This window comes from Anarhichas minor, unplaced genomic scaffold (genome assembly GCF_050575085.1).
Source record: "Anarhichas minor isolate MPS153535 unplaced genomic scaffold, ASM5057508v1 ptg000058l, whole genome shotgun sequence".
NCBI classification, from domain to species: domain Eukaryota; kingdom Metazoa; phylum Chordata; class Actinopteri; order Perciformes; family Anarhichadidae; genus Anarhichas; species Anarhichas minor.
Window position 1 is genome coordinate 2,125,140 of NW_027466504.1, and position 14,862 is coordinate 2,140,001.

At 44.5% G+C, this 14,862-nt stretch overlaps 2 protein-coding genes across 8 annotated transcripts in view; both read right to left on the reverse strand.

Moving 5' to 3' along the window:
• piezo1 (piezo type mechanosensitive ion channel component 1 (Er blood group)) overlaps positions 1-14,862 on the reverse strand; it is a 104,208-nt gene that overhangs the window by 20,254 nt on the left and 69,092 nt on the right. For all 7 annotated transcript variants that reach the window (XR_012947536.1, XR_012947537.1, XM_076076883.1 and 4 more), the window contains 3 exons: positions 14,575-14,643; positions 14,346-14,440; positions 12,399-12,543 (listed from right to left, as the gene is read on the reverse strand). Coding sequence is in view for 5 of the 7 variants with exons in the window: in XM_076076883.1 (XP_075932998.1) it covers positions 12,399-12,543; positions 14,346-14,440; positions 14,575-14,643 (309 nt within the window). In the remaining 2 variants the exon portion in view is untranslated. The remainder of the gene's footprint in view (positions 1-12,398; positions 12,544-14,345; positions 14,441-14,574; positions 14,644-14,862) is intronic.
• Positions 1,774-5,685, reverse strand: LOC142932811 (uncharacterized). The gene has a single exon (XM_076076888.1). The coding sequence runs from the start codon at positions 5,671-5,673 to the stop codon at positions 2,329-2,331; it is 3,345 nt and encodes a 1,114-aa protein (XP_075933003.1). The 5' UTR covers positions 5,674-5,685; the 3' UTR covers positions 1,774-2,328.

Sequence of the window (14,862 nt, forward strand, 5' to 3'; positions counted from 1 at the left end):
CTGCAGCATAGTTTCGTCACAAGTTGCCGCTTTAGTATTTGCATTACTCTTCTCCGGCAGTAAACAGAGTAGAAGAGGAAGAGGTTGCGAACGGGAAATAAAATAAAGAATAACAATAACTAGAAAATTCCTAAAGAAATTTTGACAGTGTGGCTTCTACTGCCCGAAGAAATCGCAATATATACACACGCCAATGTTACCGGTAGTGTCATTCAGGTTCAATTGAGATAGCGCTACTCTCTTTTCTGCATTTTAGATTCATACTCTTGGATTGAATCTTGTATTTGTGGGGCTTTTAATTTGAAATGGGGGGAGGGGGGGGGGGGGGGGGGGGTGAGAGTGGAAAAGTCCTCTAAAAATATCTAAGACCTGAATGACTGTATGATGGAGAGAGAGACAGACAGAAAGGAGAGAGAGACAGAGTGAGTGAGTGAGACAGGCAGACAGACAGTTAGATGGACTGAGTGAGTGGTAGAGAGAGACAGGCAGACAGACAGTTAGATGGACTGAGTGAGTTTGAGAGAGAGACAGGCAGACAGACAGTTATATGGACTGAGTGGGTGGGAGAGAGAGACAGGCAGATAGACAGTTAGATGGACTGAGTGAGTGAGTGAGACAGGCAGACAGGAGTCCTCTAAAAGTCTCCAAGACCTGAATGATTGTATGAGAGAGAGACACACACAAAGAGAGAGAGACAGACAGACAGATAGAGGGAGAGGAGTGTATGTGCGTGTGTGTCTCAGTGCCTCTGTGTGTTTATCAACATCACTAATGAGCTCATATAAACACCTGTGTGCATGTTGGTGATTGGAGCACCTGTGTGTTAGAGGCTAATTAAGAAAGAGCGTGAACAGTGATTTTCAACAAAACTACCTGTCAAACATATGCCCTTCATACCAAAACCATGAGACTAATCAATAAAATATGGATACCGTGAGAGAGATAAGACTCTGGCAAACGCGGAGATGTGTTTTTTATGTTTGTGGTCTTAAAAATGTGAGCTCGAGCGCAATATGCAAAACTGAACACACTTTATAATGGGTGTGTATTGCACGGCTCGTTAAGAGCTAGAGTGAGAGCATAACTCTCAGAGTGGAGCAGAGCAGGAAAATCTTCTGTGATTTTTCCGAACAAATTGCTCCAGCTCCCACAATTTTTACTCTTTATACACCATTTTTGGCCAAAAAGCTTGGAAATGTTGTGCTGTCTCACACAGATGTCTGTCGAATCCAACGGACTTACACATTTGGCTCAAAGAGCCGCAGAGCGACATGAAGTCCAACCAACTGCTCCATTAGACTCCATGTTAAATCTCACCACTCATTTCTCAAAGAAAGCAGACGGTACCAGTTTTCTCTATTGCTCTAGAGCTCACATTTTTAACACCACAAACATAAAAAACACATTACTGCGTTTGCCAGAGTCTTATCTCTCTCACGGTATCCATATTTTATTGATTAGTCTCATGGTTTTGGTATGAAGGGCATATGGTTGACAGGTAGTTTTGTTGAAAATCAATGTTCACTCTAATCTCTCTTAATTAGCCTCTCATACAATCATTCAGGTCTTGGAGACTTTTAGAGGACTCCTGTCTGCCTGTCTCACTCACTCACTCAGTCCATCTAACGGTCTGTCTGCCTGTCTCTCTCTCCCACCCACTCTGTGCTGTCCTCACTAAAAGTTGTTTTAGTAAAACGTAGTTTTCAGCTATACAGCCAGCTTGACAATATATTTCCCAGCACCGTATCCTCCAAGGAACAGACAGGTTGTTGTATTTGCAAGGTTTAATGGTGGGAAATATGTAATAATTTTGTAAAACTGAAAAAGAGCACAAACAATACAAAAGGTAAGTGCCTTTGTAAGTACTTAATAATAGCTAGTACATTAGTATAAATGCTACTAACACAAACCAAAGAAATATGAATATAAACATGTTAATATAACTGTAAATAGTAACACATCTACAGATGAAGCCGATTTTGTGGCCTTCAAGGCACAGGATTATGTGGATTGAACACTGAGATGCTCAGTCAATGAGTCCATGGGCACACGGCACTTCTTGAACATCACTTCCTGTTACTCTGATTATTTACACTTCGCTCACTTCCTGTTGAGTGCAGCTATTCACAATCGCCACTAGGTGTTGCTAAAGGACATATAAAATAACCAATACATTGAATACAATACACTCCCCGCCTGGCATATTAAGACATATGCCACTATGTACATATTAACCCACAGTCCTTTCTCATCCGAGTCTGTACAGGAGAACTGCTACTGTACTAAATGTAGGACTGCAGTCTTACAGTGAGTTGACCGGGCTGTCACTCAGCGACTCATCCCACCTATGGCTTTGCCCTCAGCAAGCTTTGGACTGTGTGACACATCATTCTCATGATTGTCTTTCTGGGAGAAAAGCAGGACCACTTCAGATATGGGTCTGGAGAATATCTTGAGTGTCTGATTTCTTGTCACTTTGACTTCCACCTTTCTTACTCGTCCATCTTTACTGGGAATAGCATTCACAACAACTCCCATTGGCCACTGATTTCTTTTTGTCTGACTGTCCTTCATCAGAACTATGTCTCCATCTTTAAGATTGGGTTTCTGTGCTTGCCACTTCTGACGATGCTGTAGCGTACTCAAATATTCTTGTCGCCACCTAGCCCAAAATGTCTCTGCCAAGGCTTGAACCCTTTTCCACTGGTTCTTGAGCAAATCTCCTTTCGAAAACTCACTAGCTGGACAAGGAGATGCCCCTGTTTTCTGTGTCAGCAACATGGAAGGGGTTAGAATGAGGGGAGCCTCTGGGTCAGTGGATACAGGAATTAACGGCCTGGCATTCACAATGGCACTGACCTCTGCCATAAAGGTGATTAGCACTTCATGGGTGAGTTTTAAAGGTCCGACTTGGAGGAGCATGCAATCTAGAATTCGCCTTGAGACTCCAATCATGCGCTCCCAAGCGCCACCCATATCAGAGAAGTGTGGAGGGTTGAAAACCCAGGTGCACTTTTGTTGAAGGAGGTAGTCTTCTATGCTTGAATCACGATTACATTGTAAATCCATTTTCAGCTCCTTAAATGCTCCAACAAAATTTGTCCCACAGTCTGATCGAAGCTGTTTCGCATAGCCTCTGATAGAGAAAAATCTCCTGAGGGCATTTATGAAGCTTGAGGAGGTCATTGTTTCGATTACCTCGATATGAATGGCACGTGTGGACATGCATGTAAACAAAACTGCCCACCTTTTGTCCCTGGCCTGGCCAGCCCTGGTACGACGTGTGATGACTTCCCATGGCCCAAAAACGTCAAGTCCCACATAGGAAAATGGGGGGTCTACTTGTAGACGTTCAGCAGGTAGATCAGACATTTGTTGTTGCTCCATTCTTCCTCGCAGCTTTTTGCATGTGACACACATGTGAATGCAGCTGCTGATGAGACGTTTTCCTCCTACTATCCACAGACCACTGGCACGGATTGCACCTTCAGTGAAGTGTCTGCCCTGGTGTTTCACACATTCATGATGGTGGCGGACGAGCAGAGTTGCTATGTGGTTACGGCTTGGGATAATGATAGGATGGGCTTCACACTTTTCAAGTTGTGCCAGATCGATGCGTCCACCTATTCTCAGCAGGCCTTCACTGTCAATGACTGGCCGAAGTTTATGAAGAGTGCTGGTTTTGGAGAGGTCACAGTTTGACTTAATGCATTTCAACTCTTCTGAATAGCTTTCATGTTGCACACACTTTATGATGACATGCTCTGCCTTGGTGATGTCAGCAACTGACAACCCTTTCTTGCACATGTGCCAGCCAACACAGCCGTGATTGCCTGATGGGAGAGAGAAGCATTGAGCTATGTGACAGAGTCGGGCCACAGCTTTGGTGAGTGAGCTCCAATTAGAAAAATGCTCGAATCTCTTTGAACCCAGCTTGTCTTCAGTAACTTTTGTGGCGAGTGATGTTACGCTGGCACGAATCTCAGCATCAGAATCTGGATCTACGAGGACATATGTCGTCTTATCTTCAGTGTTGACCACTGAACTTTCCCGCTTGGTCAAGAAAGCTGGTCCAGTCAGCCATGTGGTGCCTGTAAGCTTTGCAGCTGGAACAGATCGGGACCCATGATCTGCTGGGTTTAACTCAGAGGGAACATAACTCCACTGCTCTGGACGTGTTGACTGTCGAATACGCTGTACGCGATTACTCACATAGATGTAGAATCTTCTTCTCTCATTGTTTATGTATCCTAACACAACTTTGCTGTCTGTGTAGAATTTTATTGCATTCACTTTCAGGTCAATTTCCTTGATGACTAGTTCTGCAATCTCAACAGCTAATACAGCTGCACATAACTCTAACCTGGGGATCGTCAGCTCAGGCTGGGGAGCGAGCTTGGACTTTCCGAAGACAAATCCTACTTCACTGTGACCATGCTCATTTGTAACTTTCAGGTAAGCCACTGCTGATATTGCTTTTACAGAGGCATCAGAAAAGACGCACAGTTCTGTGTTTTGTGCTTTGGAAATGGAAAAAGATGCATATGTGCGTGGGATATGTACCTCTTTTAGTGCTGACAGTGATTCATGCCATCTTCTCCAATCTTCAGCTTTGGCCTCAGGAAGACATGTGTCCCATTCTGTATCTTGGGTTGAAAACTCTCTGAGGAGCAGTCTGCCTTCAATAGTGACAGGAGCCAAGAAACCCAGTGGATCAAACAGACTGTTTACTGTTGACAGTACGCCTCGGCGTGTGAATGGTTTTTGACCCTCAGGGACATGGAAAGTGAAAGTGTCAGACATAATGTTCCAGCTGACTCCAAGGCTCCTTTGGACAGGCAAGTCGTCTATGGAGAGGTTGAGGTCTTTGATATCATTTGCTCTTTCCTCTGCCGGAAATGCATCCATCACTTCTGTTCGATTTGAGGCTATCTTGTGCAGCATTATATTTGACACAGCCAACATTTGTTGTGTTCGACGCATAACATCGATGGCTTCAGCTTCAGTTGCGAATGATCGAAGACCATCATCGACGTAAAAGTCCCTCTCAACAAAGTGCCTCGCATCACTGCCGCAGTGTTCCTCTTGGTGTTTTGCTGCCCTCCGCAGACCAAAAATTGCCACTGCAGGTGATGGGCTGTTCCCAAAAACATGAACTCGCATGCGGTACTCCACCACTTCCTGGTTGAGATCATTTTCCCGGTACCACAAGAACCGTAGGAAGTCTCTGCAGTCTTCGCGCACCACAAAACAGTAGAACATTTGCTGTATATCTGCTGTCACTGCAACCGGTTCTCTTCTGAATCTAAGAAGCACTCCAATGAGGGTGTTGTTAAGGTCTGGTCCAGAAAGCAACACATCATTCAGTGAGATTCCATCGTACTGTGCACTGGAATCAAACACCACATGAATCTTGTCTGGTTTTTGAGGGTGGTAAACTCCAAAGGTAGGGAGATACCAACATTCCGTCCCTTCTTTGAGTGGTGGTGCAAGCTCAGCATGCTCATTGTCAAGCATTTTTTGCATGAACTCAGTGAAGTGCACTTTCATTCCAGGTTTCTTCTGTAACATCCGTCGCACGGACATTAGACGGCTGTGAGCATAGTCTGTTGTTAGGGAGACGTCTCCGTGGGTGACGGAAAGGGAGTGGAGCAACCCAGCTGTTTGTGTCATCTTGTGTCAATTCTCGTTCCATGATCTGAAGGAAGGCTAGATCCTTAACAGAGTGAGCGAGCTGGTTGTCATTCTCTGTTGTACAGAAAACCGTTTTTCCTAGGTTATCCATATTTGATACCCTCAATGCACTTTGCGTGGGTTTGTGCAGGAGAGGATTCTTGCACTTACTTTCGATACTGTAGATTTCTTTCACTCGTATCTGATTCTCACATGGAGTAAGGCAAGTTGGTCTTCCATTTTCAAGGATGCAGGTTTTCAAGGCACCCACTATGTTTGTCTTGTGAGCCTAGGCATACATCCCCTATGATGACCCACCCAAGGTCTAGCTTTTGTGCATATGGTGCATAGTGAGGGCCATTGTGCTGTTTACGTACCTTATGGGCCCTAATAATGTCTCTTCCCAATAGCAGCAGGATGTCAGCGTCTGGATCAAGGGGTGGGATTTCAGTTGCTATCTGCCTTAGGTGCTGGTGGTGGTACGCAGCTTCTGGTGTCGGGATCTCTGCTCCTCTATTGTTTGGGATTTCGTTACACTCAGTTAGTGTAGGTAGTGGGATGTCTATTTTTCCGTCTATAGATTCTACTGTGAATCCATGGGCTTTTCTGCCAGCTGTTTCCACCATCCCTGCACAGGTTTTGAATGTGTATGCCACTGCTGCTCCACCGATGTTGAACATTTCAAAAAACTCTGATCGAGCTAATGATACATTGCTCTGGTCATCTAAAATGGCATACATTTTTCTCTGTAGGTTGCGATGACCACTGGGATACACATTCACAATGCAGATCTTTGCACAGGATTTGCCTTTGAATTCCTCACCACATACTTTGGTACACCGTGATGTGATATCTGGCTGCCTTGTGTCCTCCCTCTCCCCGCCGTTCTCTGAAGGGGAAAAACCTGGCTGATATTGCGGAGCAGGGCCAGGGTGAAGAGCAGCGAGGTGTTTATTGCTGTCACACTCTGTACATTTGATGGGAGTTTCACAGAATTTTGCCTGGTGCATAGTAGAAGCACAGCAGCGAAAGCATATATTGTTCTCTTTTAAGAATTGCTTTCTGTCATCTAAGATCATTTTCCTGAACCCTCTGCATCTCTTCAGTGGGTGGGGTTTGTTATGCATGGGGCAAAGTCTGTCAAGATTTTCTGTTTTGGTCACTGTATCTGATGATATGCTCGTTTTATGTACAGAGACCGGTTTCATGTGACTTAACTTCTCATTCTTGTAAGAGGTTGGAGCGAGAGTGGGAAGGTTAAAGCTTGGGTCATTTCGGTCTTCAGCATCCCTGCAGACGAATTCTCGAAAAAAGAAGAAAGGGGGAAAGGCCACACAATGTTCTCTTTTGTATTTGCATCCTTGAGACAGCCACTTGTCCTGGAGATATATGGGCAGCTTCTCGACAATGGGCTGCACTCCCCTTGCTGTGTCAAGGTAAGCTAGTCCTGGTAAGTATCCATCTCTTTTGGCGACATCCAATTCTATCAGTAGGTCTGCCAGCTCTTGAAGTTTTTTACTGTCTCTGTTATGGATCTTGGGGAAGTTCTCTATTTTACTAAAAAGAGCTCTCTCTAGTACTTCTGGAGATCCATATGTTTTGTTTAATCTCTCCCAAATTGTTTTAAGACCAAGGGAGGGTTGCCTGACATTTACCGACCTAATCCTAAGTGCCTGCTCACTTGAATCCTTACCCAGCCATTTGATCAGCAAATTCATCTCTTCACTTGCTGACAGCTCAAGGCTTTCAATTGTGTTGATGAAGGTCTCTCTCCAAGCTTGGTAGTGTTCGGGTAGGTCATCAAATGTTGTCAATCCTGAGGACACGAGCTGATTTTTAGCAAGAAATTTGGCAAGATCAGCTGTTGTAGTGTTACGATTTGTGTTGTCTGAGGGTGATGGCTTTGTGGGAAGAGCACTGTGCTGATGGTCATAATTCCTCTGCTGTAGCAAATCTGTATGAAGCTCCTGTGTGTCCCTTTGTTGGTACATCGATCTCCTATTGATGATGTGCGCCTGGGTCTGCGCAGTGTTGTCGTGCTGGGGTGTGAGAATTGGACGTAAGGGGTAAACTTCCTTATCCTCTCTAGGTGCCTGTGGGTAATGATGCAGGGCATGGTGGGTGACATAGTCATGCATTCTTTTCAGTGCACTCTCTTGAAGTGGCAAGAACTCAGGTTCTTCAATATGGTCCGAGCCATCCATATCTGCAGCTGCTCTCTCCAGCACTACAGCTTCTACATGGGCAACTTCAGCTTCTCGTTGTAGGTTGATGAAGTCAATTCTGGCTTCCAGCTTGGCTTTCTCAATTTTGACTTCACTCTCCAGCTTGGCTTTCTCAATTTTGAGTTCACTCTCCTTTTCTGTGAAGGTCAGTCTGATTTTTGCCGCCTCTGCTTTAGCACGGGCCCTTGCTGCTTCTAAGCTGGCTCTAGAGCTCGTCGATGAGCGTGAAGAGCTTGATTTTCTGGAGCGATGGTGAGACAGGCTCGTAACTGTTTCAACACGATCTTGTGAGCATTTCACTTTGCCTTCATCTGGAGCATCTACTGACCTAGTAGTTTCCATGGCGATGAAGTGCAGTGTAGCTTGTCTATCCGAAAATCCTCCTTAAAGTCCCACGGTAGTTGGTCATCTTTTTACTGTGCTGTCCTCACTAAAAGTTGTTTTAGTAAAACGTAGTTTTCAGCTATACAGCCAGCTTGACAATATATTTCCCAGCACCGTATCCTCCAAGGAACAGACAGGTTGTTGTATTTGCAAGGTTTAATGGTGGAAAATATATTGTCAAGCTGGCTGTATAGCTGAAAACTACGTTTTACTAAAACAATTTTTAGTGAGGACAGCACAGTAAAAAGATGAAGCCGATTTTGTGGCCTTCAAGGCACAGGATTATGTGGATTGAACACTGAGATGCTCAGTCAATGAGTCCATGGGCACACGGCACTTCTTGAACATCACTTCCTGTTACTCTGATTATTTACACTTCGCTCACTTCCTGTTGAGTGCAGCTATTCACAATCGCCACTAGGTGTTGCTAAAGGACATATAAAATAACCAATACATTGAATACAATACACACTCAGTCCATCTAACTGTCTGTCTCTCTCTCCCACTCACTCAGTCCATCTAACTGTCTGTCTGCCTGTCTCACTCTGTCTCTCTCTCCTCTCTGTCTATCTTTCTGTCTGTCTCTCTCTCTCTCTGTGTCTCTCTCTATCATAGTCATTCAGGTCTTAGATATTTTTAGAGGACTTTTTCCCTCTCACCCCCCCCCCCCATTTCAAATTAAAAGCCACACAGAATGAATTCTAACTGGAATGCTTGTGATGAAGCCTCTCATTTTAGTGTCAAACATTATGATTCTGTCTCCTCTCCCCCTCTCTCACCCACCCAGTCCCACCCTTTCAAAATAAAAGCCCCACAAATACAAGATTCAATCCAAGAGTATGAATCTAAAATGCAGAAAAGAGAGTAGCGCTATCTCAATTGAACCTGAATGACACTACCGGTAACATTGGCGTGTGTATATATTGCGATTTCTTCGGGCAGTAGAAGCCACACTGTCAAAATTTCTTTAGGAATTTTCTAGTTATTATTAAGCCCGATGGATAATATACAGTGTGCTTTGGCACACGCAGTTTTACTGCCTTGTGCCACAAAGCCACACTGAATAAAATATTATGGGAATATCCAGGAAGACAACATGATCTCATCCCTACTTGGCATATTTTGCCACCTCGGCAGAAACAAGGCTGCCCCTGGCTCAATTATAGTGATACTCAGGGCAGCCTTTTGCGTAGTATCTTGCTGCTGATGGTTCATACGTGGTCAATGTTGTGAAATGGCTGTGATTAACGTTATAACATGTGGTTAATATAGTTAGGGTTAGGAACATCATGGTTTGGCCTAAAATAGGTACGCTTGTAATGTAAGGTCATGTGACTCAGTGCTAGAGCACCACGTGACAGAATGTCACAGAACATGGTACAATGGGGCAGAATGTCAACTGACATAATTTCCTTTGGTTTCACAAGAGGCATGAACACTGGTCCCCAGATTAGAAGTACTGTTTTGACTCATTCACCAATTCTCCGTCCCACTCTCAGAGGACTTCTCGCAATCAAAACTACATTCATTGCTCTGCATGTCTAATAATGACGCAGATGGTTTTTATATGGTAGGTAGTTGAAAGTGTGGTTCGTCTCATACAGATGCTAAAGCGGGCCTTGTGCGCCTATATCATGATGCTGCGGGATACTGCCCAAGCATCGGTATTTGACGCCCTGGGAGTGAGACCAGGCCATGGAAGACGCTGAGGGCAGAAACAGCTGATCAGTCATGTTCCCCAGTCATGTGTGTGCTAAATGTTTGCTATGTCAGAACATTTTTGTTAACGGTTTCCGTAACCCATTCAGGGCATAAACTATTTTTAAAAAACAAAAATAAAACACCTCCAATTAGCGCAAAAACGTTTTGCGCGATTGGGGAAAGTTTATTGATTTTTCTGTTTTGATACAGCAGGCAATACTTTAAAAAAAGTATGTGAATGGAAACACAGGTACTGTAGAAACGCAGCAGCAAAAGGTGAAAGGTGGAGGAGGAAAAGACAATGTGAACCTACTGGACTCCTTTTCCTCTGGTTCCTCTTCCTGAAGGCCAGGAAGACACTGAGACAACGATATGCCGTTGCAGTTGCATCTAGCTAGAAGTGCCAAAACTGTGGTGCAAGGTGACAGATGAGGGGAAGAAGCTGCAATGAGCCTGCTGGTCCTGGAACTGAGAGTTCGGTAGAGATATCCATTAAAATGATGGCCTCCAGTTGCTTGTGTTGGACAGCCTCGGTGTGGGAGAGTAAATGGTCAATGGAATTGTCCTTTTATAGCGCCTTTCTAGTCTTCCACACACTCAAAGTGCTTTAACACTACATGTTCATTCACCCATTCACCCCTTGATTCATACACTGATGGCAGGGGCTACCATAAGAGGTACCTGCCCATCAGGACTAACCCATTCATACCCACACATACACCGAAGGTACAGCTTTCGGCAGGAATTTGGGGTTAAGTGTCTTGCCCAAGGACACATCGACATGGACTGGAGGAGCCGGGGATCGAGACACTTTACCTCTGAGCCACAGCCGCCCCTAAGAATTGTGCATTGTGCATTTTAATTGACAAGGTTCCACCAAGAACTTGAACTCGGATCACTGGATTCCGAGTCTAGAGTGCTGACCATTACACCATGGAACCCAGAGAAGTGGAGTCCAAGCGATGCATTGGGCAGTTTTCACCACCCTCTGCAGCGCTTTCTGGTCCAAGAAAGATAAGTTGCCATACAATACTGTAATGGAATTGGTTAGGATGCTCTCGACTATGCAGCAGTAGAAGTTCACAAGAAACCGAGGAGACGTTCTTTCTTCAGTGCCCTCAGGAAGAGGAGATGGTTGTGTGCCTTCAGGGTCAATGTGTTGAGGGTCCAAGAAAGGTCCTTGGAGACACAGACACCCAGAAACTTTAAGCTGGCGACACGCTTAACCTCTGTTCTGTTGATGTTAATTAATCCTGCACAGTGCACACAGGGACTGGTAAACACGGTCCAAGGTCTTTTCCCCTCTAGTGTGGCAGGAGACATGATGGTGGAATTTCGGGAGTGCAATCTTCCGGTTCAAGTGGTTGAAGTCACCTGTAACAATAAAGGCTGCCTCCAGATGTGAAGTCTGTTTTTGGCTTTTGGCAGCATGCGGTTCTTAAAGCTTAGCATTTGCTTCTAACATGATATATTTTGTAGTCAATGTATACTAGGCAGATAGAAAGGTTGTCACTTAACCATGAGATATTCCAGGTTAGAAGAGCAATGACTCTCGATAGGAGCAGTGTTTGTGCACCAAACTTTGTTAGCATAAATGCACAGTCCCCCACCTCTGGTCTAACTGGTGTCATATGCTATTCTATCTGCCTGGAGGATGTAGTGCCAAAATCATAATGTTGCAGTCCATAATCCTTTTGTGAGTAATGATCAGAAGCCGCAGCACATCAAACAAATTGATTAGTGATGCAGCCTCTGAGAGAACTGATATTACTCTTCTTCCTATATCAATATATTACAACTCATTGCCTCACAAGCTACACATTATTGTAGACTTACAAGGTTCAAAGTGTCATTCTACAACACAGGGTTGCACAACAAAAGTAAACTGTCCGCCAAAAGCGTTTTGTTGGCGTGGAACACTTGTCAAGTACAATAGCTTGATCCGAGCTGTTAGTCAGGTATCTGTAAAGATGTAGGCAAAGCAGTCTCTGATTTCCCAATACTGAGTTAGCCTGAGGGTTATTTCATTCAATTTATCGTTCTTTGCCCGAACATTAGCCAGGAGTAGGCTGGGTAGTGGAATACCCTTAGGTCCAAACTGGGTTAGCTTAGCTCTTATCGGGGCTCTCGTCCCTCTCTTGCTGCGGCTGTCACGCTGCTTTGGTTAGCGTTTGGTCCAGTTGGGTTGGCTGGGTAGATGTTGTGGGCATCTCAAGGACACTTAATCCAATCCCTGCACTTCCTTTTCCTGGTGTCAATAGGTGTACTTCTGTCATGGGCAATATATGCTTCAGATATGGTAGATAAAGGTGAAAAGATAAATTAATACAAAACTGTCAAGAACTTTTTGGGAGCAACTAGCCACTGCATGCTCCATCATCATAGTAATAGAAAAAGGATGTAAGAATATCTAACCAATGGCAGAAAAAGCCTCCTGTTGTGAATCCACTCTTCCTTCTGTCTCTTTCTCTTTTCTCTCAATCCTCCTCAACTGTCGTTGGTGTCTCTGACGTTCTTTCAAAGCTGTTTTCACACTGGTCACCCATGCCAGGTACGCCAACTGAGGGGGAAAACAAAACAAAATCAACAATACAATAAACATAATAAGTTTTTACACAGCTTGTTATCATAGCAGTGTTAAATATTTCAAACATTTTAATACAACAACTGCAACTATATGCAGTATATAATATTATTTAAAACCAGATATTGTGGACATGTGACTCCACTGGACACAGCTTTACACAACTGTCTGCTGCAGCATTAGACCTGGTGATGGACTGTCTATGGTCATGTTGTAGCCCTAGAGGTGTGTTTGTCCACAAACTCTGTGATGAAGGTTACGATATTGGAACCCTTGTTCTAAGCACCGGCGGAGCCCTCTACTGGACTCTATGGGTAATACTTCAATTACAAATATAAGCTAGCCAATCAGATCATGCAAACCCGAATACTTGACGACCCCACAGTATAAAGGGCAACACACACCCCACTCTTTTCACAAGTCCTGTGTCTTTCCAGTGTGCACAGACCCTGAAATGGAGCCTAACATGTCCAAGAGATGCCGCCGTACATTTGTAGTTGACACTCACCAAACAAGGTTTGCTCCCCTTCCAGTTGATCGTGATCCCCAGCTTGGTTAGCTGTAAGATCAACTGGGCTGTGTGAAACATAGCCCATTCTTTTGACTGAGCTATGACGACAAGTTCTTCGAGATAAATGAAGACCCTTACGCCTCAGTCACGCAGCAGTTGTCCACACATCTGCGAATGGCGCTGAGGGACAGGGCATAGCCGAATGACAGTCTGTGGGCCAGAGACTTTACCCTGGAAGGTGAAATGCAAGAACATCCTGTGTTTTTAAGCCACCTCGACCTGAAAGTATGCAACTTGAAGTCAACAGCTGTGATGTCCTGTCTCAGACCTCAGAGCCGCCAGACCTTCCATAAACGTAAGGCTGGCCCATGGGAGACCGAATTAGAAAAGTCCACGAATGCAACGTTTCCAGCTCAACGGCAAATATATTATTCACAGCTAATATATCAGATGAGGTGTGCTTTCTGACATCATGCCGATTATAGCACTGTGCCACCAGCTGTGACCACTTACACTGGCGTGATCGTCCAGGCCCACTGCCTCCTTCACCAGAGGTGGGGAATGGCTTTGACACTGGGCAGCCAGTAAACGTCATATTTGGTTTGGGCCAAGTTTATTAATGAGACGCCATAAAGAGCCATGGAGGTGGAGAGGGGAAAGGAATATGCTCTTTGAGAAATGTAAATAGTTTAAATCTAAACTTTTTTCACAGTTTTAAAAGTATAAAACACATTGACAACATCAACTTTATTAACAGCATCAACAGAAATGAAGGAGGGGGCGGAAAACCATAGTGCAGGTAGTGGTAGCAAAACATGTTCCACCGCAGTGGTCATCACTAACGGGAAGGGGGCGAGGAGGCTGGTGGCTGCTGAAAACCTCTCTCCTCGTGGTCCATGCCTAGGCAATCAATGTAGGCATCATAAAGACCGTCTCGGCGAAAAGGCTGGAACTTGCCGGGCACTGACGAGGTTCTTAAAGGGATGACTCCGTCAATGGAGGTTGTCAGTGGGCCAATCGCCCTTTCTGCATTATATACTGTGGGGTCTGCACGTATTTGGGTAGGCACGTCATGATTGGCCAGCTACGCTTTAAACAAATTTTCAAAGGGCATGATGGTAGAGTATTACCCATAGAGTCCAGTGGAGAGCGGAGCCTGTGCAATTAAGAACTTGGCATCCATGATGGCAAACATATCAATATAACACTGACTCCCATAGAAAGGGTACTGATATAAAGTACATTTTGTGAAATAGTTGTGTCTGACCTCACAGGCAGTCTGTTTTTGAGGCTTCTGCTCTTCAGAGTCCTCTTCATCCTCACTGTCTGATTCAAACAGGTAGTACTCTCCTGAGTGGAGCACTGTGAATGGAAGAAACATATTACAATGTCCCCTAACTCACTATATATATATATTGCCTGATGTTATATGAGAAGGACTACCTCAGTCTTACAGTATGTTTTTCACCTATAAGCGACTTGAGTGTTTGCCATACCTGTAGCATGGTCCAGCCACGGCTGGGACCAATTTTTCTTCCTGGAACTCTTCTTGTCTGTCTGGGTCTCTGGAACAAATGAGAATATTTAGATTGGTAGAGGTACTGCACAGCACAAAGGTAATGATGGTTTTTATTAAGTTATTAAGTTTTAAAACATAAACGTAACCTGAGGGAGGTGCTAGAGTAAAGGCCATGGGATCATTGAATTAAATGGTTCATCTTTATGGAAATGTGAATGTGCCCATGTGATTTCATGGCATATTGCCTATAAGATTAGCAAGACAA

Excerpts from the sequence above, each read along its gene's own strand:
- LOC142932811 (XM_076076888.1), bottom strand. The coding sequence starts at position 5,673 with ATGACACAAACAGCTGGGTTGCTCCACTCCCTTTCCGTCACCCACGGA.